The sequence below is a fragment of the Thalassophryne amazonica genome, chromosome 16, assembly GCF_902500255.1.
Source record: "Thalassophryne amazonica chromosome 16, fThaAma1.1, whole genome shotgun sequence".
Lineage (NCBI taxonomy): Eukaryota > Metazoa > Chordata > Actinopteri > Batrachoidiformes > Batrachoididae > Thalassophryne > Thalassophryne amazonica.
Genome location: NC_047118.1, coordinates 74,499,572 through 74,527,569, shown reverse-complemented (window position 1 = coordinate 74,527,569; position 27,998 = coordinate 74,499,572). Strand labels below are relative to the sequence as shown.

At 39.8% G+C, this 27,998-nt stretch overlaps 2 protein-coding genes across 2 annotated transcripts in view; both read right to left on the bottom strand.

The window, feature by feature from the left end:
• The window catches only part of LOC117528066 (myc-associated zinc finger protein), a 37,633-nt gene extending 36,615 nt beyond the window's left edge, over positions 1-1,018 (bottom strand). The window contains exon 1 of the mRNA XM_034190592.1: positions 1-1,018. Coding sequence (XP_034046483.1) covers positions 1-33 — 33 coding nt within the window. The 5' untranslated portion in view covers positions 34-1,018.
• Positions 1,019-12,166: 11,148 nt separating this feature from the next.
• Positions 12,167-18,974, bottom strand: cdipt (CDP-diacylglycerol--inositol 3-phosphatidyltransferase (phosphatidylinositol synthase)). The gene is made up of 6 exons (XM_034190059.1): positions 18,932-18,974; positions 17,776-17,910; positions 16,509-16,662; positions 14,918-14,999; positions 12,875-12,956; positions 12,167-12,589 (listed from the first exon to the last, which is right to left on the bottom strand). The coding sequence occupies exons 1-6, from the start codon at positions 18,972-18,974 to the stop codon at positions 12,444-12,446; spliced, it is 642 nt and encodes a 213-aa protein (XP_034045950.1). The 3' UTR covers positions 12,167-12,443.
• Between the last annotated feature and the right edge of the window lie 9,024 nt (positions 18,975-27,998).

Genomic DNA, 27,998 nt, shown 5'->3' with positions numbered 1-27,998 from the left:
CTGAAAGAGGAAATTACTCCAGGAGGTGTCCATCCTGATCCATGCAGAGGAGGAGGAGGAGGAGGTGCAGGAGGAGAACTTAAATCTCAGGCCTGTTATCTCTGATAGTTAACGGCTAAAAAATAAATAAATAAATAATCCAGATTTTGTTCCTATGAGTTATGAATTATTATTGCCAGATTTTGGCTGCACGAGTTATATGTGGAAAAATGATGGTATCATGCTTGCTTTAGTGGTGGATTTTAATACAATCTGGTGATGACTACTGGAATAAAACTTGGTGGATTGCATGCAAAACAGATATTAAAGAGGAGATGAGTAGAATGTGGCAAAAAAAATAAATAAATCAGCTGATATTTGCGATCGCTCCGAAAAAAAGGCCCAAGCGTCGGATCCCAAGCCTCGGCGTTGCGTAGAGCTCCTCCCCGCACTAGAGAGCTGCTGGTCGGCGGCGGTCCACAGCTCCGCCTCGGTGTTTCAATCGGCAGGGTGACATCTTTCTCTTTTTTTTCAACGCCCTCCCTCCCTCTCAGCCTTTCTTCCTTTTCTTTTTTTAAATCGTCTTCACCCCCTCTGTCCCTCTCTGCTTTAAAGGGAAAGTATTTGCTGGATGCACCCTCCTGGCGGACCCCGGATCGGATCGTACCGGATCGGCTTGTCCCGTTCCTCTCGCTGCCCCCGCCTCCTGTCGGTGGGCCGACAGATAATCCAAACCCGCCGTGCCGTCGATTTCCCTCCTTCACCAGGATCAAAAAACCACCTTTTAGGAAAGAATCTGAATGTGTGCGGTAAATTCTCCAAACTCTTGGATAAAATGGTGCCTGTTTAGCTCGAACCGCGCTTTTTCAGTTCGCATCTTAAAGGTAACGCGCAGCAACCAACAGCAAACCAAACTCCATTCAGAATTCTACAGATTTTCGTTCCGGACATAATGGAGCAGGCCGCACATTCAGAAAGGCTGCAGGAAACAAACGTCGAAACAGAAGTTAGAATCATCATTTCTGGTGCAGTACTGAACATTACTACAACCCCTGGCAATAATTATGGAATCACCGGCCTCGGAGGATGTTCATTCAGTTGTTTAATTTTGTAGACAAAAAAAGCAGATCAGACATGACACAAAACTAAAGTCATTTCAAATGGCAACTTTCTCGCTTACTATAAGAAATCAGGAAAAATAATTGTGGCAGTCAGTAACGGTTACTTTTTTAGACCAAGCAGAGGGAAAAAAATATGGACTCACTCAATCCTGAAGAATAAATTATGGAATCACCCTGTAAATTTTCATCCCCAAAACTAACACCTGCATCAAATCAGATCTGCTCGTTAGTCTGCATCTAAAAAGGAGTGATCACACCTTGGAGAGCTGTTGCACCAAGTGGACTGACATGAATCATGGCTCCAACACGAGAGATGTCAATTGAAACAAAGGAGAGGATTATCAAACTCTTAAAAGAGGGTAAATCATCACGCAATGTTGCAAAAGTTGTTGGTTGTTCAGAATCAGCTGTGTCTAAACTCTGGACCGAATACAAACAACATGGGAAGGTTGTTAAAGGCAAACATACTGGTAGACCAAGGAAGACATCAAAGCGTCAAGACAGAAAACTTAAAGCAATGTGTCTCAAAAATTGAAAATGCACAACAAAACAAATGAGGAACGAATGGGAGGAAACTGGAGTCAACGTCTGTGACCGAACTGTAAGAAACCGCCTAAAGGAAATGTGATTTACATACAGAAAAGCTAAACGAAAGCCATCATTAGCACCTAAACAGAAAAAAAACAAGGTTACAATGGGCTAAGGAAAAGCAATCGTGGGCTGTGGATGACTGGATGAAAGTCATATTCAGTGATGAATCTCGAATCTGCATTGGGCAAGGTAATGATGCTGGAACTTTTGTTTGGTGCCGTTCCAAGTTACAAGTTTACGTTGATATTTTGGACACTTTTCTTATCCCATCAATTGAAAGGATGTTTGGGGATGATGAAATCATTTTTCAAGATGATAATGCATCTTGCCATAGAGCAAAAACTGTGAAAACGTTCCTTGCAAAAAGACACATAGGGTCAATATCATGGCCTGCAAATAGTCCGGATCTTAATCCAATTGAAAATCTTTGGTGGAAGTTGAAGAAAATGGTCCGTGACAAGGCTCCAACCTGCAAAGCTGATCTGGCAACAGCAATCAGAGAAAGTTGGAGCCAGATTGATGAAGAGTACTGTTTGTCACTCATTACGTCCATGCCTCAGAGACTGCAAGCTGTTATAAAAGCCAGAGGTGGTGCAACAAAATACTAGTGATGTGTTGGAGCATTCTTTTGTTTTTCATGATTCCATAATTTTTTCCTCAGAATTGAGTGATTCCATATTTTTTTTCCCTCTGCTTGGTCTAAAAAAGTAACCGTTACTGACTGCCACAATTTTTTTTCCTGATTTCTTATAGTGTTTCGTAAAGCCAGAAAGTTGCCATTTGAAATGACTTTAGTTTTGTGTCATGTCTGTGATCTGCTTTTTTTTCTACAAAATTAAACAACTGAATGAACATCCTCCGAGGCTGGTGATTCCATAATTTTTGCCAGGGGTTGTACCATATGAAAAATGAAAGCAAATCATTTTCGGAAGTTACATAACCTGATATTGTAGAATTGTTGCCCACCAAACACCATTAAAAAAATAAATAAAAATTAATGGCATACCCAACTCAGTTGACCAATATCAAAAAGATGTAACTATAACCAAACTCCATTTAAAACATTTCATTTTATGATATAGCATATCAAACATTATTCAAAAATGCATATTTTAAATAAATTTTAAGTAAGACAGTAATGGTATATTAAACTCCTTTTACAATGAAAGACAGAGGACAGATATTTTGCTGATCAGTATAAACTTTAGATAATCTCTCTGCCCCTATGGGTTACAGCAATATAGCAGAAATTATATAGATCCTTGTCATTTGATTGGTAGTGTGTATGTGATGTAATATTGATCGTTCGTCCCATTTGCCATTTGTTCCATTTACCGTGCAAATTTGGTTCCATACGTTTTGTACCATTCCACACTGCCGCATGCTCATAGTAGCGGCGATGGTGGTGAGCTAAAAAAACAAACATGGCCGGGTTTGTTTTGCTGACAGACGAAGATTTGAACGATCTTATTGACGGTACAAATTCTAACACAAAAAACAAATCCACTACGCCTTAAACCATCTGGAGGCATTTGCAGTATTCGCTGGGACTTCTCCAGCTGAAGTAGAAATGCTGTCAGATGAAGAGCTTGACAAATTTCTGTCACAATTTTTTACAGGACTGAGGAAAGCAGACGGTAGTCTGTACACAAAGAAGTCAATGCACAGCATCAGCTACGGACTACATTATCGTGATTGTTTTAGAACCGACTGTTTTTGCAAGTTGACCGAGAACAATTTCGCATTGGATTGCTATTTAAATTTCATGTTGGACTATTTGGAACCACACCAAAATGTGAGTCCCTTTTCTCTTGTTTAGAAATGAATAAAATATCAAATGACAAGGATCTGTTTTAGGTATTACAGTATACAAGTATAAGACAAATAATGAATGTTTTTTCATTCATGCAATGCTCGTTGAATGGATCATTCCATCTTTCACCTCATGAAATATTTTTACCATTGCACTCGTAGACATTCATTATTTGTATAATTTTTTTGCACCATGTTTTTGTTGACCTTGACCTTCGTCTGATCCTCTTCAAAAATGAATCATTTCAAGATATCTGGACAAATAATATTAATAAAATCTACCCAACTGTTTTCTTAGATATCTTGTTCTCACACACACCCATACATCGAGGTCCGATTACAATACCCTGCTTCGCCAGCACGCAGATATTTTGGTAACCAGAACATTGGAAAAAAAATTTTAATTTGGAATTCTTATCTCAATGGAGAAATATCAAAATTGCTATTTTGGACTTAATGGCCCACCGAGTGCAAAACATCTCATTCTTTTAATGTTAAACGTGCATTAACTGATACAATAGTATTGATGACCTGTTAAATAGAATAGATTATGTAAGAGGGCAGTTCAAACACTGCAGATGTATAAACAGGAAATGAGATATTATTGGATGATATGTACACATTTTACTTGATGTGGTTAAAGCAGTGGGCTTGTGACCAGAGGATCGTCAGTTCAAAACGCCTGTCAGACTGGAAAATCATAAAGGGCCCTTGGGCAAGGTCCTTTATCCCCACGTTGCTGTCGGTGTACAGCTGAGTGCCTTGCATGGCAGCACCCTGTTCATGTGAATGTGAGACATCACTGTAAAGTGCTTTTAGCATTAAGGGGCTGTATAACTGCAGTTCATTTACCATTTATGAAATATAGAAACATGCCAAATCTATGAAAGCATAGTCTCAAGCTAAAGTGAAACTTTGAGCCAAAATTTACAATGTGTTAAAATCTGGTCACCTGTTGTTGTTGTTGAAATACATTTTTTATCAGGGAAGGAATGAAAAATACAATGGGATCAACAGTTATGACAATCTTCTTCCAATAACATTTTTAAATACTTAATGTTAGTTTTCTCTTTGTATTGATCATCTATGATAAGTTAAAATTCCTGTTTTTTTAAAAATTAATTTAGATAAATTTAATTCCCTGATTTTTTTTTTTTTTGGGGGGGGTCATCTGGAGATTCTCAGTTGTCCAGCTGATGGCATCCAAGTAGGTTGAGTCTGTCAGCTGGACTTACAGTGAGGAAAATAAGTATTTGAACACCCTGCGATTTTGCAAGTTCTCCCACTTAGAAATCATGGAGGGGTGTGAAATTTTCATCTTTGGTGCTTGTCCACTGTGAGAGACATAATCTAAAAAAAAAATCTGGAAATTACAATGTATGATTTTTTTAATAATTTATTTGTATGTTACTGCTGCAAATAAGTATTTGAACACCTGTGAAAATCAATGTTAATATTTGGTACAGTAGCCTCTGTTTGCAATTACAGAGGTCAAATGTTTCCTGTAGTTTTTCACCAGGTTTACACACACTGCAGTAGGGATTTTGGTCCACTCCTCCATACAGATCATCTCTAGATCTTTCAGGTTTGGAGTTTCAGCTCCCTCCAAAGATTTTCTATTGAGTTCAGGTCTGGAGACTAGCCAGGCCACTCCAGGACCTTGAAATGCTTCTAACAGAGCCCCTCCTTAGTTGCCCTGGCTGTGTGTTTGGGGTCATTGTCATGCTGGAAGACCCAGCCATGACCCATCTTCAATGCTCTTACTGAGGGAAGGAGGTTATTTGCCAAAATCTCACAATACATGACCCCATCCATCCTCCCTTCAATACGGTGCAGTCGTCCTGTCCCCTTTGCAGAAGAGCACCCCCAGAGTATGATGTTTCCACCCCCATGCTTCACGTTTGGGATGGTTTTCTTGGGGTTGTTCTCATCCTCTAAACATGGTAAGTGGAGTTGATTCCAAAAAGCTCTATTTTGGTCTCATCTTACCACACGACCTTCTCCCATGCCTCCTCTGGATCATCCAGATGGTCACTGGTGAACTTCAAACGGGCCTGGACATATGCTGGCTTGAGCAGGGGGACCTTGCTGCCCTTTAAGATTTTAAACCATGACAGCATCATGTGTTACTAATGTAATCTTTGTGACTGTGGTCCCAGCTCTCTTCAGGTCATTGACCAGGTCCTCCTGTGTAGTTCTGAGCTTTCTCAGAATCATCCTTACCCCACAAAGTAAGATCTTGCATGGAATCCCAGACCAAGGGAGATTGAAATTGATTGAAAAAGATTAAATAATCATAACAGTTGCTGTCTTCTACCAAGCTGCTTTCCTGTTGTCCTGTAGTCCATCCCAGCCTTGTGCAGGTCTACAGTTTTGTCCCTGGTGTCCTTAGACAGCTCTTTGGTCTTGCTATGGTGGACAGGTTGGAGTGTGATTGATTGTGTGAACAGGTGTCTTTTATACAGGTAACAAGTTCAAACAGGTGCAATTAATACAGGTAAAGAGTGCAAAATAAGAGGACTTCTTAAAGAAAAATGAACAGGTCTGTGTGAGCCAGAATTCTTGCTGGTTGGTAAATTATTTAAAAAAAAAATACATTGTGATTTCCGGATTTTTTTTTTTTTTTTTTAGATTATGTCTCTCACAGCGGACATGGATGGACCTAAGAAGAAAATTTCAGACCCCTCCATGATTTCTACGTGGGAGAACTTGCAAATCCGCAGGGTGTTCAAATACTTATTTCCTCACTGTATTTCTTTGAAGAGATTTCGTTCTTCTCCCAAAGGCCTAATCAGTTCTAGATGGAGTAGAAACAGACTCATTATTTATCCAATGTGTGGTTCCTGATGTCATAGTGATGTAATGACAAAGTGCAAAAGGAATACCACTGTAATTCCATATGCAGCTGGAGTTTGAGAATTTTCAAAAAACGTTACTGTGATTTTCAAGCCCAGCACCATCAGACAAAAACCGATTCACGCCAAAGTCTGCACATTACACACCCACAAAAGCAAGCTGGTGTGTGCGATTCACTGCAGCGAGGAGTGTGATGAGCTCTACAACAGAGAAACTAAACATTAAAAAAAACCTGCGTTAAAATTATACTTTGTGTCACATAAAAACCTAAAAAGAGCACATTTCAAACACCAGACATTTTACTATCAGTATCAACTTTTATTATCATTCGCATTACTCCAAAACAAACCTTGATTTTACACCATTACCATCAGGGGTTATGATAAATAAAAATTTTAAAACCATTTCTTCTCCAACAGAAGCTCTAATAGGCCATCACAATGAAAATAGAAAATATTCCTTAAATATCAGGGTTTTTATATGCAGCTTGAAGAGAAAACATTTTTCTGTTTTTACAGTAAAACTCAAATCACTACATGCAGTAAGCATCAGTTTTCTTTCATTTTAAACATCCCTCCCCACACACCTTTCCAGGCTTAGTTCCTTCCTTTCTGTTCACAATGTTCAAACAGTTAAAAACATTAGCTCCTAATGTTAAAAATATTGATCAGTCAAGATCAAAGTTCAGTAAGAGTAAAAATGGTTTTGATGCCATTGATGGCTTTAATCAGAAACAATTCAGTCATGGATTGCCTAACAACCACTCACCTAAAGCAGAGTGTAATGGGGCAATGTCCAAATATTTATGGAACTGGATGTATATTACAGAATAAACAGCTTTATCTGCCCAGAGCATCACATGAAACCAGTGTTGAATCGTGCCATAACATTAGGAGCCAATTTAATTATATTTTCACATTAATCAAAGACAATTAAAGAAATGATTTCCTCGTATCCGGACAGTCAGTGGTGAAGCAATCACAAACAGAGGACCCACCCATTGAGTTCATGACCATTTTTCCCGGAGTACGTTTTGAATGCAGATTCTTGGAGATTGCCCCCCCAAAAAATTAAATCTTAGCATATTTAGCCCAATAAGAAACTTGATATTGTAAAACTGTGGCTGCTATTTTGAGATGTGTTATAAAGATTTTGATGATTGACTTACTGTAGTTACGATCTACCAAACATGTACTCACTATGTAAGAATATCGACCTCACATAACTTGATCTATGCCTGATATTGCCACTCCTGTGAACTTAAATTTAAAATACATTATTTTCACCGTGAAATGTGACTTTTGTCATTTAAATAGACTGGAAATACTAAGTGTTACGTATTCAACATATACATTATCATGAAAAGTCAAAAAATTGTATTACTGTCCAACGTATTCTAAAGCATCCTCTTTTGTAGCAAATATGTGGTCATATTTGAATTCTGTGACCCCCAAAACATAGATTTAGACACCAAAATTACTGTTCTAGGTCACAGAGAAGTGAAAATATGCCATAATATTGATTTTGTTTATTGCTCCTGATGGAGTTATCCCACACTTAGGAAAAAAATTACCACAGCTACAATCTCATCTTTGGGGCCAATTTCCAAGACTCTGCATTCAAAGCTTACTCCCAGAAAATTGGTCACAGACTCAATGGGTGGGTCCTCTACTAAAATGTCTACGTGACCTCACACCCGGACCTCACCTGGGTACCCAGCTAGTAAAATACAATATATATTTAAATGACACCAGTGTCTTGATAAACCTTTGTATTTAGACATTCTATCAAAAACAAGAGTAAAAGTATTTCCAGCATACTGTGCATAGAATCACACATTTACAGAAGTGTAATCAGCAGCATTAAACACACAGCAACTTTTAAACATCAATAACAAACAATAGTGTTCATTTACAATAGTGAACAACTGAAAGTCTAGACTAAACCACAAGCACACCAAATCCACCACCAACAAACAAGAAGGAATTTCAAATAAACACTAAATATTCTGCAATACTGACCTTTAACTCAAGCACATTGTGAATCCAATATGCTTGGGGAGGGGGAGTACTACAACTTGAATATGCAACATTCAACTTTTAGAGGACAAACACACAAAGATCTCCTGGAACAGACACACATGACGCCCTTACAGAACGGGCCGTTTATGAGTTTGATCTGTCTGTGTGTCTACACAATAAATAGCCTGGGTGAGATGTAGACACATTTATGGTGCGGCTCAAGTTGTGTTTCCAACTCTCATGTCTGAACGTCAGGCTGTGAATACAATCAGTCCAGCTAAGTTCCTCAGAGCATCAATCTGAAACCTTCATGTCACTGGAAGATAATCTATAGCGCCACCAACTGATGACCAAAGGCAAAAGCATAAAAAAATCCCCATCATGTCCTCATGCTTGGCTGCAAGATCTCTGACTGGACAGCTACATATCTGCAGTGTTTCCCGTTTGTTTTGGTCAACTGCTTAAAATCATCAACTGATATGAGTCATCAATGTTTCTGCATCAAGGGAAAGAATTTAAGGACTTCTGCCACAAAATGGGATTGATTTTCAGTAATTTGGAAGAAGTGGTTTGTCACCAGTGTACAGTTGGCACAATCCTGACATGATACTGACACCAATGCCATGCCGTTTCCCCTGGCTTAAAGCAGCGACATTACAATGACAAAGATATTCTGATTCTTAACTCATCTATTATTAAAGACATTTGTATGATTGTACTTTGGTAACTTAGCCAACTAACCAGACATAAACAAACTGTAAACTAATTTAAGAGTTTAGATGCAAAACACAAAGTCCAAAACCACAATTTTTTAATTGAAGCCAACATGCACAAGGCTGCTTGGGTCATGTACAAATGAATGTCAAGACACCATTTTCATTTATGTAAATCTGTGCATGTTCTAATGCGCTTGGCTGTGAATTCACATTTTAAAATTGGACTTTTGTAGAAAAACAGACTTGTAGCATTTTGCATCTAAACTCTTCAAATATTCTTCGTCTAAAGGGAAACTTAAACCCACTACATCTCTCATATGTATGATAAAAGACTGATTGGAATTTGCTTAAATATACAATATCTGATTCAATAATTTTGGCCAATGTCAGAGACACTATCTCAAAATACTGGATTGGTGCCAAACATAAAATTAAAACCTGAATCATACAAACTGTTAAATAAATCATCCCCTCCCCACATGATATCTAGTTTATCTTTGTGTTGTTTGTGCAGGTCCTCAAAAATATTTAACAGACAAGCCGCAATACCATCCTAAACCACACGGGCATTATAGCAATTGTGGTACAAAGAACAGAGAAAAAGAAATTGCACAAAGAATGTTCATTTTCACCCAAGCAATTCATGTCATCACTGCATGTGAGAGAACAAACACGCTGGTTAGAACACCATTTTGCAGTACACGCAGATTAGAGACTTTGTTCCCCCTAGTTTAGTAGAATAAAAGTTTAACAATAATAACGATCATGAAACATGATGTACACGTTGACCCAACAGCAAAAAGCAGAAATAAAACTCAGGAATGAGGGGGGAGAGAGAGAGAGAAAAAAAACAAAAAACAAATACTTTTAGGTACGATGGTGATTTAGGGCCACATTGAGGGTTTTTTTTTTTTTTTTTTTTTAAGACTTTGAAAATAAAGTCTGAATTTACGAGAATAAAGTCATAATTTTATGAGAAAAAATTGTAATATGACTTTATTCTCAAAATATTGCAATTTTTTTTTAAGTGTAATCTTGAGAAAATACTCATAACATTACGAGAATAAAGTCATAATATTATGAGAATAAAGTCGTAATTTTAGGAGAAAAACTTGTAATATGAGAATAAAGTCATAATAGGAGAATAAACTTGTAATATCAGAATAAACCTGTAATTTTACAAGAATAAAGATGAATTTTACGACAGAAAAACTGCATCTCAAAATGAGATTTGTGGAGTGCGTTAAGTTCTACAACCCCAGTTCCAATGAAGTTGGGACGTTGTGTGATATGTAAATAAAAACAGAATACAATGATTTGCAAATCCTCTTCAACCTATATTCAATTGAATACACCACAAAAACAAGATATTTAATGTTCAAACTGATAAACTTTATTGTTTTTATGCAAATATTTACTCATTTTGAAATGGATGCCTGCAACACATTTCAAAAAGTTGGGACAGGGCAACAAGACTGGGAAATGCTCAAACGACACCTGTTTGGAACATTCCACAGGTGAACAGGTTAACTGGAAACAGGTGATTTCCAATCTCCTTTTATACCCAATCATGATTGGGTATAAAAGGAGCATCCCAAAAGGCTCAGCCATTCACAAGCAAAGATGGTGAGAGGATCACCACTTTGTGAACAACTGTGTGGAACAATTGTCCAACAATTTAAGAACAATGTTTCTCAATGTTCAATTGCAAGGAATTTAGGGATTCCATCATCTACAGTGCATAATATAATCAGAAGATTCAGAGAATCTGGAGAACTTTCTACACGTAAGCAGCAAGGCCGAAAACCAACAATGAATGCCCGTGACCTTCTATCCCTCAGGCAGCACTGCATTAAAAACCAACATCATTGTCTAAAGCAGGGGTGGGCAACGAGGGCCGAGACACTGCAGGTTTTCCTTGCAACCAATCACCAGGTGGGTTGCTGATGAGCTTCTCCCCTGCACATAAACACCTGGTCATCAATGAAATCACCTGCTGAGACACCTGAACATTAATGAAATCACCTGTGAAGGTGACTGGTAGCAAGGAAAACCTGCAATGTCTCGGCCCTTTATGGCACATGATTGCCCACCCCTGGTCTAAAGGATCTTACCGTGTGGGCTCAGGAACACTTCAGAAAACCATTTTCAGTTAACACAGTTCGTCGCTACATCTACAAGTACAAGTTAAAACTCTACCATGCAAAGTGAAAGCCATACATCAACAATATCCAGAAACGCCGCCACCTTCTCTGGGCCCGAGCTCATTTGAAATGGAAAGATGGAAAGTGGAAAAGTGTGCTGTGATCTGATGAGTGATGTTTTTGGAAATCATGGATGTCATGTCCTCTGGACAAAAGAGGAAAAAGACCATCCAGATTGTTACCAGCGCAAAGTTCAAAAGCCAGCATCTGTGATGGTATGGGGGTGTGTTAGTGCCCATGGCATGGGTAACTTAAACATCTGTGATGGCACCATCACTGCTGAAAGGTACATCCAGGTTTTGGAGCACATGCTGCCATCCAAGCAATCTCTTTTTCAGGGACGTCCCTGCTTATTTCAGCAAGACAATGCAATGCAAACAATACAGGTTGAAGAGGACTTGAAAATCACTGTATTCTGTTTTTATTTATAATTTACATGTCCCAACTTCATTGGAATTGGGGTTGTACTTCAGTATAGGTTTTACAAATAAGGAAATACTTCATCTTTTGGCCCATCTGTACCACATTATCATTAGTATCACAACTTTGGAAAGAATATGCAAGAAAAGGTGTCTATTACGGAAGAGGAACCCCACAGACTTCAACTGTAGTTCCGGCAATTAGTAGCTCCTGAAATCACCTCTTTTGTGGAGGAGGAGATGGCTGGAACTGGCATTCTGCAGAGTTATCGCTTCTCGTATGAATACAACTTTATTGTGTCATAATATTTTCTAAAGAAGTTTTTTTTGTAATAAAATTACAACTTTATTCTCGAAGTTTAATAAAAAGCTTCAATGTGGCCTTAAAACGACATCGTATTTAGGTATTTGAATTTTAGAAATAAAAATGATCTAATTGTACCAATAAACTATCAACAATTTTGAGTGTCAAAAATAACAGCTGCCAACTTCTCAATTTTGGGATTTCAGAATTTAAATCTCTGAAGTTTGTCAGATGATATCATTGGCTCATAAAAAGCTTCTCGAGCATCTGGCTCTGAAATTGCAGATGGACAGTTTTTGGTCGTTGACGTTCTTACCATCGGAAAAGCTGTTCTTTACTTTAGCTGCCACACTTTGTACCCAAGAATAAAAACAGAAAACCAGGCACAGAAGCTGCTCCACCTCCTCATTCTGCAGCCTCTCACTCCTTCTTGGTAATGTTTTTTTCTCGCTCTGCAGCATCAAGGGCGGCCATGTTCTTTGAGGCGGTGATGAGGTGCAGCAGGCTGATGCCGGACTTCAGCAGGCAGATGATTCCGCAGATTCCGTGCAAACAGTAGAACCAGGCTGTAAGGGTAACGCATCGGCATTAAACCAAAGTCATTCATCAGAGCAGAACTGTCAAAGTTTATTAACTGGTTAGAAGTGATGCCAATGTTGGCTTGCGGTGAGTAGTGAAAACGGCACAAACACATTTTGCGAAGTCGAGGTGATATGATTTCCACACACCCTGAGTACTGCAGTGGAAATAAACATTAACATATGGAGGTGTTTCCAATTTGCTCCCACAGTGCTCATACGTGGAGGCTACTGCCACCTGGAGGCAGTGGGGGTGAGTGCAGATGGGCTTACCTGCAGGTTGCTCGATGTGATAGAGAATGTAGAGGAGGCAGAAGAAGAGCTCGTTCCCCATGCACATGACAAACAGCACAGGCTGTTACCAAAAAAAAAGGAAACACATTGGTTATGTTTAATGAAGGAAAACTTTGGAACCAGAAGTCCGCTCTTAGGCCCAGTCCAGTTCATACTTTGCATGGATTCTAACATGAGCATTCATAGTTCTTGTGTTTAAACTGACCCTGCACCTCCTCTCTGTGACATTAGAGGGCACTGTCAGCCAAATGTTCTCAAAGTCAGAAAGAAAGAAGAACAAAATCAGACTTCTTTTCTTTTCTTGGTCTCTATTGAAAGGCTTTGTAGTTTCCTCAACAAAAGAATGCAAAAGCTCTGGACAGCCGGACACAGTGAATGGCCCGTCCTGGAATCATCCACATCCATGCAAAACATGAATCTGGAATAAGACTTCTTACAACCACAATTCCAGTGAAGTTAGAACGTTGTGTAAAATGTAAATAAAAACAGAATACAACGATTTGCAAATCGTCTTCAACCTATATTCAATTGAATACACCACAAAGAAAAGATATTTAATGTTCAAACTGATAAACTTTGTTTTTGTGCGAATATTTGCTCATTTTGACACACACATTTCAAAAAAGCTGGGACAGTGGTATGTTTACCACTGTGTTACATCACCTTTCCTTCTAACTACACTCAATAAGCGTTTGGGAACTGAGGGCACTAATTGTTGAAGTTTTGTAGGTGGAATTCTTTCCCATTCTTGCTTGATGTATGACTTTAGTTGTTCAACAGTCCGGGGTCTCTGTTGTCATATTTTGAGCTTCATAATGCGCCACACATTTCAGTGGGTGACAGGTCTAGTACCCGCACTCTTTTACTATGAAGCTGTGCTGTTGTAATACGTGCAGAATGTGGCTTGGCACTGTCTTGCTGAAATAAGCAGGGACGTCCCTGAAGAAGACGTTGCATTGATGGCAGCATGTGTTGCTCCAAAACCTGGATGTACCTTTCAGCATTGATGGTGCCATCACAGATGTGTAAGTTGCCCATGCCATGGGCACTAACACACCCCCATACCATCATAGATGCTGGCTTTTGAACTTTGCGCTGGTAACAATCTGGATGGCCTTTTTCCTCTTTTGTCCGGAGGACACAATGTCCATGATTTCCAAAAACAATTTGAAATGTGGACTCATCAGACCACAGCACACTTTTCCACTTTGCATCTGTCCATTTCAAATGAGCTCGGGCCCAGAGAAGGCGGTGGCGTTTCTGGATGTTGTTGATGTATGGCTTTCACTTTGCATGGTAGAGATTTAACTTGTAGATGTAGCGACTAACTATGTTAACTGACAATGGTTTTCTGAAGTGTTCCTGAGCCCACGTGGTAAGATCCTTTACACAATGTTGGTTTTTAATGCAGTGCCACCTGAGGGATCGAAGGTCACAGGCATCCAATGTTGGGTTTTGGCCTTGCCACTTACGTGTAGAAAGTTCTCCAAATTTTCTGATTATATTATGGACTGTAGATGATGGAATCCCTAAATTCCTTGCAATTGAATGTTGAGAAACATTGTTCTTAAACTGTTGGACTATTTTTTCACACAGTTGTTCACAAAGTGGTGATCCTCACCCCCATCTTTGCTTGTGAATGGCTGAGCCTATTGGGGATGCTCCTTTTATACCCCATAATGACACTCACCTGTTTCCAACTAGGTGTTCTTTGTCCCAACTTTTTTTGATATGTGTTGCAGGCATCCATTTCAAAATGAGCAAATATTTGCACAAAAACAACAAAGTCTATCAGTTTGAACATTAAATATCTTGTCTATGTGGTCCATTCAATTGGTTGAAGAGATTTTCAAATCATTGTATTCTGTTTTTATTTACATTTTACACAAAGTCCCAACTTCATTGGAATTGGGGTTGTACATAATCCAAGACCCAGAACATTCCATCTTACAATCTTTAAAACAAGTCAATGAAACAACCTTACAAGCAGCAGGGTGCAGACTGAAGGGATCACGGCGTTACCTTGGATGTGTAGTAAAGACGAAGGATCGGGTTTCCAGAGAGGTCAATGGTCTTGTGACTGGCTGATCCCTGTATGACTGAGCTGAAGAAGACGACGATGCAAAATTAAAGAGTTAAAAGGCCAATTACATCAGCAGCATCAGTCAGCCATCATGACCAAAGCACATCAACTTCAGACTTTTTCAGGGTTCCAGATAATAAAAAATATATATAACTTTTGATTCATTACAGCTCCTTGAGCTCAACAGTTTATTCCATTACTTTAATTTTGTCCAGATTTAAATGGCTCTACACTGAGGACAGACTGTTGTACACTTTTTTGAAAATCAACCTTGAACCTTCGTGCGCATGCATGATTTTTTTCACGCCTGTCGGTTGCGTCATTTGCTTGTAAGCAGCCTTTGTGTGAGGATGGGTGGAGTCTCTCGTTGTTTTTTCTTTGCAAGGAAATGGCGGAACGACTGGAGCAGTGCGACTGCATCAAATTTTGCCAGAAACTGGGCAACAGCCAGGTGGAAACAATTCGGATTATTCAGACGGCTTTCGGTGACGATCCTATGGGCATCACACAGATTAAGGAGCAGTACAACCGGTTTAAAGACGGCCGCACAACGGTGGATATCGCGCTGCGCTCCGGTCGGCCATCAACATGCTGAAACGACCGGCTCATTTCCAAAGTGAACGCTGTGATGATGTGGGACCATCATGTGACTATCCGAGAAATTGCGGAAGAGGTGGACATCAGCACTTTTTCGGCACATTCCACTGTGACAGAAGATTTTGCCATGAAAAGAGTTGCAGCGAAATTCATCGGCATGAAGCTGATGGCGCAGCAAAAGCGCCTCCGTGTTGAAGCCTCACAGGACATGCTGGGACATGCCCAGCTCTTCCACCATTCGGAAGATTCAGACGGCTTTTGGTGGCTTTTCAGTCGTGTGACTATCCGAGAAATTGTGGACGAGGTGAGCATGTCCTGTGAGGCTTCAACACGAAGGAGCTTTTGCTGCACCATCAGCTTCATGCCGATGAATTTTGCTGCAACTCTTTTCATGGCAAAATCTTCTGTCACAGTGGAATGTGCCGAAAAAATGCTGATGTCCACCTCTTCCGCAATTTCTCGGATAATCACAACGGTCCCACATCACCACAGCGTTCACTTTGGAAATGATCCGGTCATTTCAGCATGTTGATGGCCACCCAGAGCGCAGCGCGCTCTCCACCGTTGTGCGGTCGTCTTTAAACTGGCTGTACTGCTCCTTAATCTGGGTGATGCCCATAGGATCGTCACCGAAAGCCGTCTGAATAATCAGAATGGTTTCCACCTGGCTGTCGCCCAGTTTCTGGCAAAATTTGATGCAGTCGCGCTGCTCCAGTCATTCCATTTCCTTGCAAAGAAAAAACGACGACAGACTCCACCCATCCTCACTCAAAGGCTGCTTACAAGCAAATGACGCTTTCACGCATGCGCACGAAGGTTCAAGGTTGGCTCATGCAAGCACACGTGATTCAAATCCATCAGGTTTTTGCAAAAAATAAAAAGGTCAGATACTTTTCTAACAGACCTCGTATATGAGGGGTTGGAGGTAGGTACCTGTGCAGGTGCAGCCAGTGGCTGGCGATATCCAGACACATGCTGAGCTGGAACAAGAAGGTGTACTTTGGGTAAAGCAGCGACAGGTTCACCAGCAGGCACATGGTGGCGCAGCGGTCTGTTAGCATGTCCAACATGGCCCCAAACTTTGTGGCTGGCCCAAAAAACAGAAAGTCATTAGATCCAAAAGATCCCATCATGCAAGGTTAAATTTAGTCTTCTGTTGGCTGCTTCCATTAAGGGGCAGCCACAGCGTATCATCATTTTCTATCTCACCCTGTCCTCTGCATCTTCCTATGTCACACCAACCTTCATGCCCTCCCTCAAGAAATCCATAAAAAAACCTCTGTCTCCTTCTTCTCCTGCCTGGTGGCTCAATCCTCAGCATCCTTCTCCCTATATACTCTAGCTCTCTCCTCTGCACGTCCAAACCTTCTCAGTCTCACCTCTCTGACTTTGTCTCCAAACTGTCCCACCTGTGCTGTCCCTCTGGTATGTTCACTTCTAATCCTGTCCATCCTTGACACTCCTATAGAAAATCACAGCATCTCCAGCTCCACCTCCTGTCTTTTTGTTAGCCCCACTGTCTCTAAGCCAGGGATCACCAACCCTGTTCCTGGAGGGCGCCTGTCCTGCATGTTTTCCACATTTACCTACTCAAGTCACACCTGATTTTTTAAAAGTGCTGTTTTCCATCTCTTGATTGGCTGAGCACACCTGATAGAGTTAATTGCCTGGGAGTGGACCAGGGAGAGTTAGAAAACATGCAGGACAGGTGTCGTCCAGGAACAGGGTTGGCGACCCCTGTTGTAAGCTGTACAACATAGTTGGTCTCACCACATCTGTAAAGTTTTCCTTTCACGCTTGTAAATATCCTTCTATCACTTTAAATTTAGATTTGCATGTTTTTTTTGTCTCGTTGGCTTAGAGAAACTCAGACAAGACTGTGAAGGCGCTTCTATCCGGATTACTTATACCTGCTTGAATAAATTGCTTCGCCTCAGCCTGGCTTTGCAATCTTTAAACAAAGACAGCACTGAATAGACTGTCAAATCTGGCTTTCTGTTATCCTGGATTTGTTAATCTGGTCTCTGACAAACAGCCCTCGGTACACTTCATAAGCACTTTATATCATGACACTCAGAAGGAGAAGGTGTCATCTCAGAAGATGTAGCAGGTTAAAAATTGGTATTTTTATTGAAAAAAAAAAAAGAATCAATGAGTTAATCAGTGAACATTGATGACTTGTTAATCTGCAGATTCTGACATTGGTTCAGTGCTCGGGCGGCGTGGCCGTCAAAGGAATCCATCAGGCCACTCAGCAAGTAACAGAAGACCGCAGGCCACGGACAGCAGGGCAACAGGTAAAATGCCACCAGCGCCAACACCACACGGGCATAACCTGCAGCCAGAAAACAACAACTTACCAAACACACTGTGGTCAGATTCCAAACATTCACAGAAAAACACAAACTCTGGGGTTTTAAGGGATGAGAAGTTTTCACACGTGTTGGATGTGCGTCACCGTTAGCAGTGGCGGAAACAGTAAGTTAATTAACTGATGAACCAAGAACAAAGAACAAAAACTGAAGAACAAAGCACAAGTTAACACATCACTTTGTTTGCATCCTTCTTCTAGTTTGTGTCATGTGACAAAATATAAAAACTATAATCATTTTTTTGTTGTTGCTGTTGGGCTGTAAGTAGCGCTGACAGATTAAAGAATCTGAATGTAAGATCCAACATTTGTCCAGCCACACTCTCTGCAAACATTTTAAAGTGAGTTTGTGCTCCTGAGGACAAAGGTCAGAGTCAGCCTCCATGAGCATGTGTCAATGTGAAGTATAACCATATGCTTTTAAAATGAAACTTGATTACATACGTGTTAATGCGTTTCACTGTCAGTCAATTCAAATACTTATTTTAAACAGATTAATTTATCAAATGTCACTTAAGACTGTCTTCTTTGTCTGTCCAAAAGACAAAAGCCTCCTTCTATTCCTTGTACTTTGTTTTTAAAAATATCTCGGAGTATTTATTTTTTCAGTATTTAATTAAACATATATATTTTAAAGTGGATTTTCTGTAAATTATCCCGACCAATCACAGGCTGCTGTGAAGTGAACTCAGCCAATCATGTCACAATATGGGAGGAGTTACTGATGGTACCAGACAGACCAGTGACATAGGATGACGAGACACAACGAAATATCACACAGGCCGATAGGTTTTAACGTTGACATAAAATAATCATAATGTCTGAGTTTTATTTGGGGTGTAAAATAGTAATTAGAAATGCATAAAAGTGTTCTGTTTGTCGCCTCAAAACGTCTTTCACGGTAAATGATACAGATGTAAAAGGCACTCTCGGCTGCTAACAAAATAGCTGCTAACACGAACAGCGGCGACAGTCACAGACTCACCAATCAGATTAGGAACGAAGAGAAAAATGTTTTCCTGCACCATCTCTGACGTTTAGACCCAAGCACTTCGCATTTAGATATTTCCTATCTTTATTAACGCAACGAAAATGTATTCAATCGTGCGAGAAAGTGAAAGCTTGAACTCGTTTTTCACAGGACCGGTTGTCAAGTGCGTGAGCAAAGTCGAATGTGACATCCTGTGGAGCTCTTGTTTTCAGAATAAAAGCATAACCTCACCGATATGCCAAACTGGTCTACCCAATGAAGAACTACCAATGAATAAATATACCAACGACCAATAGCCAACTACCAATGAATAAATATATAATTTAGTTGTTCTGATTAAAGTCACGTGATTTGATGGTGTGTTCTTTGTGGGCAGACCAATAAATTAACCTATTCAAAGTTTCATAGATGAACTTTTCTGTCTCCACTGTAGGACATGTTGTACAACTTAGTTATCTTGTCTTCACTATGTCGCCTCTCTGTTTCAACAAAACCAGAACACTTGCCTTTTCTCCCCCCTCACCATTATGTGAGCATTAAAACTGAGCCACATGGGGTGTGCAGCCAGTACAATCTGAGAGCCCCCAAGCCTGGATAAATGAGTAGGAGTGTATCAGGAAGGACATCTGGTGTAAAACAAGCCAAAAACAAAGATGCAGAGTACAAATTGAATTTCCATACCATATCGGTTGAGGGCCGGGTTAACAGGGTGCTGCTGGAAATTGGGCTAATGCTAGGTGAACAAGAAAAAGAGGAGAACTAGAAGGGTGGAAGTGACAAGTGGGAATTTGAATGTTTGCACTATGACTGGTAAAGTGAGAGAGCTGGCTGGCATGATGGAGAGGAGAAAAGTAGACATATTGTGTGTGCAAGAGACCAAGTGGAAGGGAAGTAAGGTCAGGAGCATCAGCAATGGGTTCAAGTTGTTGTATCATGGTGAGTGAGGATAGGAAGAGAAATTGTGTCAAGGTCATTTTAAAGGAAGAGTATGTTAAGAGTGTGTTGGAGGTTAAGCGAGTGTCTGACAGGGTGATGAGCATGAAGTTGGAAATTGAAGGGGTGATGACGAATATCATCAGTGCATATGCCCCACAGGTGGGTTGTGAGACAAAGGAGAAAGAAGATTTCTGGAGTGAGTTAGATGAGGTGATGGACAGTGTACCCAAGCTTGAAAGAGTGGTGATAGGAGCGGACTTCAATGGGCATGTTGGCGAAGGGAACAAAGGTGACAAGGAAGTAATGGGTAGATATGGTATCAAGGACAGGAATTTGGAAGTGCAGATGGTAGTTGATTTGGCAAAAAGGATGGAAATGGCTGTGATGAATATCTAGGAAAAGGAAGGAGTGCAGGGAGGAGTAAACGTGGAGGAATAAGAGTGGAGGAAGGTGCACAGGTGGACTACATTCTTTGTAGGAGATGCAAGCTAAAAGAAATTGGAGACTGTAAAGTGATGGCAGGAGAGAGTGTAGACAGCATAGGATGGTGGTTTGTAGGATGACTTCAGAGGTGAAGAAGAAGAGGAGAGTGAGAGCTCAACAAAGGACCAGATGGTGGAAGCTGAAGGAAGAAGACTGTTGTGTGAAATTCAGTGAGAAGGTGAGAGAGGCACTGGGCGGAGAGGAAGCAGTTTTGGACAAGTGGAAAAGTACTGCAGATGTGGTGAGGGAGACCGCTAGGATAGTACTGACATGTGGACAGTGGAAGGAAGACAAGGAGACTTGGTGGTGGGTTGAAGATGTTCAGGAGAGCATAAGGAGAAAGAAATTGGCAAAAAAAAGTTTTGGGATAGTCAGAGAGAAGAAGAAGAAGAAAGTAGACAGGTGTACAAGGAGATGTGGCATAAGGCAAAAAGAGAAGTGGCAAAAACTAAGGAAAAAGCATATAGTGAGCTGTACAAGAAGTTGAACAGTAAGGAAGGAGAAAAGGACTTGTATTGATTGGCCAGACAAAGGGACAGAACTGGAAAGGATATGCAGCAGGTTAGAGTGATAAAGGATGCAGATGGTAATGTGCTGACAAGTGAGGAGAGTGTGTTGAGAAGGTGAAGGGAATGGAACTGTTAAGCTCTGGCGTAACGCATCATGTGATAAATCTATTTCCGGGTCCAAACAAAACACTTATGGTTATGTAAATTGACGAGATTCATTTCATAAATGGTCGGTACAGCCGCTACAGCGTCAGCAATCAAAACAAAAAGGCCAGGGTAGGGGGCTACCTGATCAGTTGTAGACACTTCTATTTCTGTTTGTCATCGGCTGGGAATCTATAAAACGACAGCTCTGGTGACGTTTTTGACCTATTGACTCGGTCCCACATCCGGGAACTCTGCCTGTGAGGTCTTAGCTTCAAAAGAAGCTCAGCTGATGCGGATGACCAACAACCACAAATAACTGACAAAGCGCACATTTTTTTTTTTTTGACCCGGAAGTTGAAAATCACGTGATGGGTTACGTCACACTTAATAACAGAGTATTTTGAGGAGCTGATGAATGAAGAAAATGAGAGAGAGAAAAGGCTGGACAATGTGGAGAGTAAATCAGTAAGTGCAAGAGATTAGTAAGGATGAAAAATGGAAAGCCAGTTGGTCCAGATGACATTCCATTGGAGGGATGTTTATGAGAGATGGCAGTGGAGTTTCTAACCAGATTGTTTAATAAAATCTTGGAAAGTAAGAGGATGTCTGAGGAGTGGAAATGAGTGTGCTGGTTCCTATTGTTAAGAACAAGGGTGATGTGCAGAGCTGCAGTAACTACAGAGGCATAAAGCTGATCAGCCACAGCATGAAGTTATTGGAAAGAGTAGTAGAAGCTAGGCTGAGATAACAGGTGAAGATCTGTGAGTAGAAATATGGGTTCATGCAGAGAAAGAGCACTATAGATGCAACGTTTACTCTGAGAATACTGATGGAGAAGTATAGAAAAGGTCAGAAGGAGTTATATTGTGCGCTTGTAGATTTAGAGAACGCTTATGACGGGGTGCCAAGAGAAGAGTTGTGGTATTGTATGAAGAAGTCTGGAGGGTAGTGTACAAGGATAGTGTGTGTGACAGTGGTGAGATATGTAGTAGGAATGACAGACTCATTCAAGGTGGAGGTGGGATTACACCAAGAATCAGTCCTTGTTCCTTTCTTGTTCGCAGTGGTGATGGACAGGTTGACAGATGAGATCAAATGAGCTATGTTTGCAATCACTGTGATCTGTTGTGACAGTAGGAAATAGGTTGAGTCTAGCCTGGAAATGTGGAGATACACTCTGGAGAGCAGGGGAATGAAGGTCCGTAGGAGCAAGACTGAGTGCATGTGCAAATGAGAGTGAGCCCAGGGGAATAGTGCAGTTACAAGGAGTAGAAGTGGTGGAAGTAGAGAAGTTTAAATGCTTGGGTCAAAACATAAAAAAAATAAAAAAAATAAAATAATGGTTGATGTAAAAAAAAAAAACGGGGAGGGGGGGGGTGCCTGCAGTGGTCTAATGTAGAAATAAATGGCATAAATGAAATCCTGGACCCTCAATTGCTGAAAATAAACACCAAATTTGTTGTCATACTTCAAACAGGAGAGGAGTTAGAGTGTGATCCGGGAGTCCGTCTGGCAGCCATCTTGGATTTTTATGCCTATGCAGCACTGAGAAATTTTCATCTTGATTGTATCTTATCCATGCCCCTTCACTGTCAAATATAAGTGAAAGAAATTGGCCAAACAGGACAGCTGCAGTAGACATTTTATGTATACTGGTGGCCATATTGGATTTTAGCCCCCATCTTGGATATGAGGCAAAAATCCAGGTAGCCTGAGTTTTTATTTCAGAGTATGGTCTCATTGTGCAAAATCAGGTGAAAAAACCTTGATAGTAAAAATCGGCAGTTTTCGCCTGGCTTGGACCTATGATCTTTTAATACTTTTATTTTGAAAACTACATCTGCGTGTTCGCAGCAAGTTTGACCGAATTGATGACGTCACATCCACGCTGCGTGTCCTCCCCTTTAAATCTTTATTTTTAGCCGTAAACACTTTTGACTCAAACTGTGACCCTGTTTTTCTACAACAGCCAACACATAACTTTTATTTGAAATATTCAATACTAGTCAGAATTATTGACAATGGCATCCCTGAGTAAGTCAGTTAAAATTTTGCACAGTTCATAAAATGTTGTTAGATCAATTATCACTTTTACAGCCAGATTTCTGTAAGACTAAGAAAACAAAGCAATGCTAAACTACCCTCGGCCATATGAGCATAAAAATAGGAAACAAAAATAGGTCAAGGTTAGCCATCTTTGAACTTGTCCAAAGTCTGTGTCCCAAGAATGTTCCCTGTGAATTCTAAGACCCTGGCAGTAATACAACCCCTGGCAAAAATTATGGAATCACCAGCCTCAGAGGATGTTCATTCAGTTGTTTAATTTTGTAGAAAAAAAGCAGATCACAGACATGACACAAAACTAAAGTCATTTCAAATGGCAACTTTCTGGCTTTAACCCAGCTAACAATGGAACGTTGCCTGAACGTTACATCAAAGTGGCAGTAACGTTGCATCACAACGTTGTAGGAACGTTCATTTGTAGACTCTCCAGAACGTTCCAGGAATGTTGCCAAGAACGTTACCAACCAACCCACCTAGAACGCTCTCAGGAGGTTGTGACACAACATTGCTGCAACGTTGTTGCAATGTCCCCCAACACGAAGGAACACTGAACATTCATTGCATGAGTCTGTAAATTGCAAGTTTATTACTTTAGAAGTATTATTACAATAGCAATGCATTAAGCCATGGACAAGTTCTCAGTAGCTTGATTAGTTCTCATCCGCCCTCCAGTATTATTACAATTACAATAGCATTAAGCCAGGGATCAGTTCTCATCCGTGATGTGACCCATGACTAAGGTTTAAAGATTGTTATTTTCACTGTGCAATTGTATACACTAGAAAATGAAATTTCTTTTCTCAATCAGTGACTTCAGTGCAATAAAACTTCAATAGAATAATTTACCTTACATAAATAAACACATAAAATAATACAGTCATAGAAACAGGTAAAATACACTCCAATCTCTCAGGTACTAAGCCAGGTGACATCATCCAGTATTATTACAGTTACAATAGCATTAAGCCATGGATAAGTTCTCAGTATAAAATGAACTACAAGGGTCAACGTTAAACAAAAACTGAAGATGTCTCCACCGCCCACCCTTTAAAGCAGCAACATCAGTCCTGGATCCAGACCGGTTTGGACTGATGCAGTTACATCGGTCAGATTTTTTTACGCATTGTTCGTCATCGGTAAAAAAACAAACAAACAAAAAAAAACAAAAAACAAACAAAAAAAAAAAACACTCAAATAATCCTGAACAGTGCCGAACGTGTCCCCGTGGTGAACACAGCTTTTGATTTGTTCCCACAATGGTGGCTGGATCACAAAGGTGGATCAAAACAAACATAACGTCAGTCCATTCGAGTTGATGATCATGGCATCCAGGAAAAAAGTTGTGCAAGGAAAATTGGGCACTTATTTCATGTCTCACCCGCACCTTACAGAGGGGGAGGCATAAGTTCTCAGTATAAAATGAATCACTTCTCATATGACCCATGACTAATTGTGGCATCATCACTCATGGCACTGCCGTCCATGGCATCATCATTCACTACACAATGGTCCATGGCATCGGCATCCACATCGTCGCCCAGGGCTTCATCCACCCCAGCATCTGAGTCAGCATTAACACCAGTACCAATTCTTTCATCCTCCTTCTTTGCCTAAAAAACAAAGAAAACCATTCATAAAAATACTATACAATAACTTCTATAGTGCCAGTCCCCTCAGCACAGTGAAGTTCAAGGGCGCTCAACCAGTCCATGTATTAATATGCAGAATCCTTAATTCAATATCTCAATTTTTACAATTCATATTTTATTTTTCAGAGGATACTATTTAATGGTTTCAATCCTATCTTTTGAACAGAAAGCAGCGTGTTGTTGTGGATGGTGCCACATCCTCGTATCTCCCTAGTTATGTTGGTCTTCCACAAGGCTCAATATTAGACCCTCTATTATTCTTTCTGTATAGAAATGATCTCCCCGATGTGTGCTCTGAACTAAATATGCAACTGTATGCAGATGACGCAGTAATCTTGACCCAGGGAAAGAGTGACAAAATATCTGTAGACCTCACAAATGCACTATGTAAAATACACAAATGACTACATAAAAATTGTCTTCTGCTGAACACCAAAAAACTGTATGTATGATGTTCACCAAAAGACCAATTAAGTTAGCCAGATCCCATGTTTTCTTGGAAGGGGAAGAACTGTGCTTGTGAACCAATTCAAATATCTCTGAGTGATATTGGACCCAAATCTTACATTCAAAAAACGTATCAAAAAGGTAAATCACCCTGTAAAGTTCAATCGATCTAATTTTAAACAGATAAGACCGTTTATTACAATAGATACGGCCAAATCTTACTTACACTTCATGTCACATATAGAGTATTGCATTACAACATGGTCCTTTGCAGGAACAACTGTACTGAAACCAGTAGAACAATTGTACAAAAAAGCCATAAAAATATTGGACCAAAAAAAACAAACAAACAAAAAAAGATTTCTCATCACCGTCCAATCTTAGAAAAATATAAGCTTTTAAGTTTTGAGAATTTCATGCTATTTAAAATGTGCTGTGTACAGGTCCCTACACAAACTGGCCCCACTCCCTCTGAGGAACTATATTAACAGGAAAAGTAACAATGAAATTAACACCAGATCCTCCGTTAGGTGTGATTGCGAGATCAAATTTTGAAAAACTGTCTTTGCTCAAAATGTACTCTCTATTAGGGGCAATAGCACATGGAATACTCTGCCAACGACAATCAGGTTCAGCCCCACATTTGCTTTATTCAAGACACAGCTTAAAACATGGCTGAAAGATAACCAAACCTGTAATCATTACAAGTTAAAGACATGCGAAAGCAATATACTTTCATATACACGCACACAACAACACATAGGTAAGCTTATGCACACCAGCACTTTACAGAGATACGGCAGCTGTATCGAGCACTTTACTATCGCGACAAAGCACTTGAATTCAGCATCTTATAATAAAACTAACTGTACCTGTACACACCTACAACTGAATTCTACCTCAGTACTTTCCTGCACTTTATATTGAGACAACAGCATTTTAACCTCCATCTTGACCGGAACAGATAACTCCTCCTTTATATGGCTCTGGGTTATATTAAAATATGACAGTGTATTATATTGTAAATTATCAATGTTTTTATGCTTGTTAAATGCTCTGTGTTTTATATTTTATGTCTGAAGACTACGGATGGAAATTAGTATTATGCTAAAACTGGCATATTTACGTTAAAGTGTGTGCCCTAATATATATATATATACACACACAATACATATATACATACATATATATACAACCCCTGGCAAAAATTATGGAATCACCGGCCTCGGAGGATGTTCATTCAGTTGTTTAATTTTGTAGAAAAAAAGCAGATCACAGACATGACACAAAACTAAAGTAATTTCAAATGGCAACTTTCTGGCTTTAAGAAACACTATAAGAAATCAAGACAAAAAGATTGTGGCAGTCAGTAAGGGTTACTTTTTTAGACCAAGCAGAGGAAAAAAATATGGAATCACTCAATTCTGAGGAAAAAATTATGGAATCACCCTGTAAATTTTCATCCCCAAAACTAACACCTGCATCATATCAGATCTGCTCGTTAGTCTGCATCTAAAAAGGAGTGATCACACCTTGGAGAGCTGTTGCACCAAGTGGACTGACATGAATCATGGCTCCAACACGAGAGATGTCAATTGAAACAAAGGAGAGGATTATCAAACTCTTAAAAGAGGGTAAATCATCACGCAATGTTGCAAAAGATGTTGGTTGTTCACAGTCAGCTGTGTCTAAACTCTGGACCAAATACAAACAACATGGGAAGGTTGTTAAAGGCAAACATACTGGTAGACCAAGGAAGACATCAAAGCGTCAAGATAGAAAACTTAAAGCAATATGTCTCAAAAATCGAAAAATGCACAACAAAACAAATGAGGAACGAATGGGAGGAAACTGGAGTCAACGTCTGTGACCGAACTGTAAGAAACCGCCTAAAGGAAATGGGATTTACATACAGAAAAGCTAAACAAAAGCCATTATTAACACCTAAACAGAAAAAAACAAGGTTACAATGGGCTAAGGAAAAGCAATCGTGGACTGTGGATGACTGGATGAAAGTCATATTCAGTGATGAATCTCGAATCTGCATTGGGCAAGGTGATGATGCTGGAACTTTTGTTTGGTGCCGTTCCAATGAGATTTATAAAGATGACTGCCTGAAGAGAACATGTAAATTTCCACAGTCACTGATGATATGGGGCTGCATGTCAGGTAAAGGCACTGGGGAGATGGCTGTCATTACATCATCAATAAATGCACAAGTTTACGTTGATATTTTGGACAATTGAAAGGATGTTTGGGGATGATGAAATTATTTTTCAAGATGATAATTCATCTTGCCATAGAGCAAAAACTGTGAAAACATTCCTTGCAAAAAGACACATAGGGTCAATGTCATGGCATAGGGTCAATGTCAACGAGCAGATCTGATTTGATGCAGGTGTTAGTTTGGGGGATGAAAATTTACAGGGTGATTCCATAATTTATTCCTCAGAATTGAGTGATTCCATATTTTTTTCCTCTGCTTGGTCTAAAAAAGTAACCGTTACTGACTGTCACAATCTTTTTTTCTTGATTTCTTATAGTGTTTCTTAAAGCCAGAAAGTTGCCATTTGAAATGACTTTAGTTTTTTTGTGTCATGTCTGTGATCTGCTTTTTTTTCTACAAAATTAAACAACTGAATGAACATCATCCGAGGCCGGTGATTCCATAATTTTTGCCAGGGGTTGTACACATATACATACACATATACACACACACACACACACACACACATATACACTCAACAAAAATATAAACGCAACACTTTTGGTTTTGCTCCCATTTTGTATGAGATGAACTCAAAGATCTAAAACTTTTTCCACATA

Coding starts and splice junctions, on each gene's coding strand:
- cdipt (XM_034190059.1), bottom strand. CDS start 18,974: ATGGTGCAGGAAAACATTTTTCTCTTCGTTCCTAATCTGATTG. Junction 17,911..18,931: donor CTTCGTTCCTAATCTGATTG/GTGAGTCTGTGA, acceptor TTCTGGCTGCAG/GTTATGCCCGTGTGGTGTTG. Junction 15,000..16,508: donor CACTGGCTGCACCTGCACAG/GTACCTACCTCC, acceptor CGTCTTCTTCAG/CTCAGTCATACAGGGATCAG.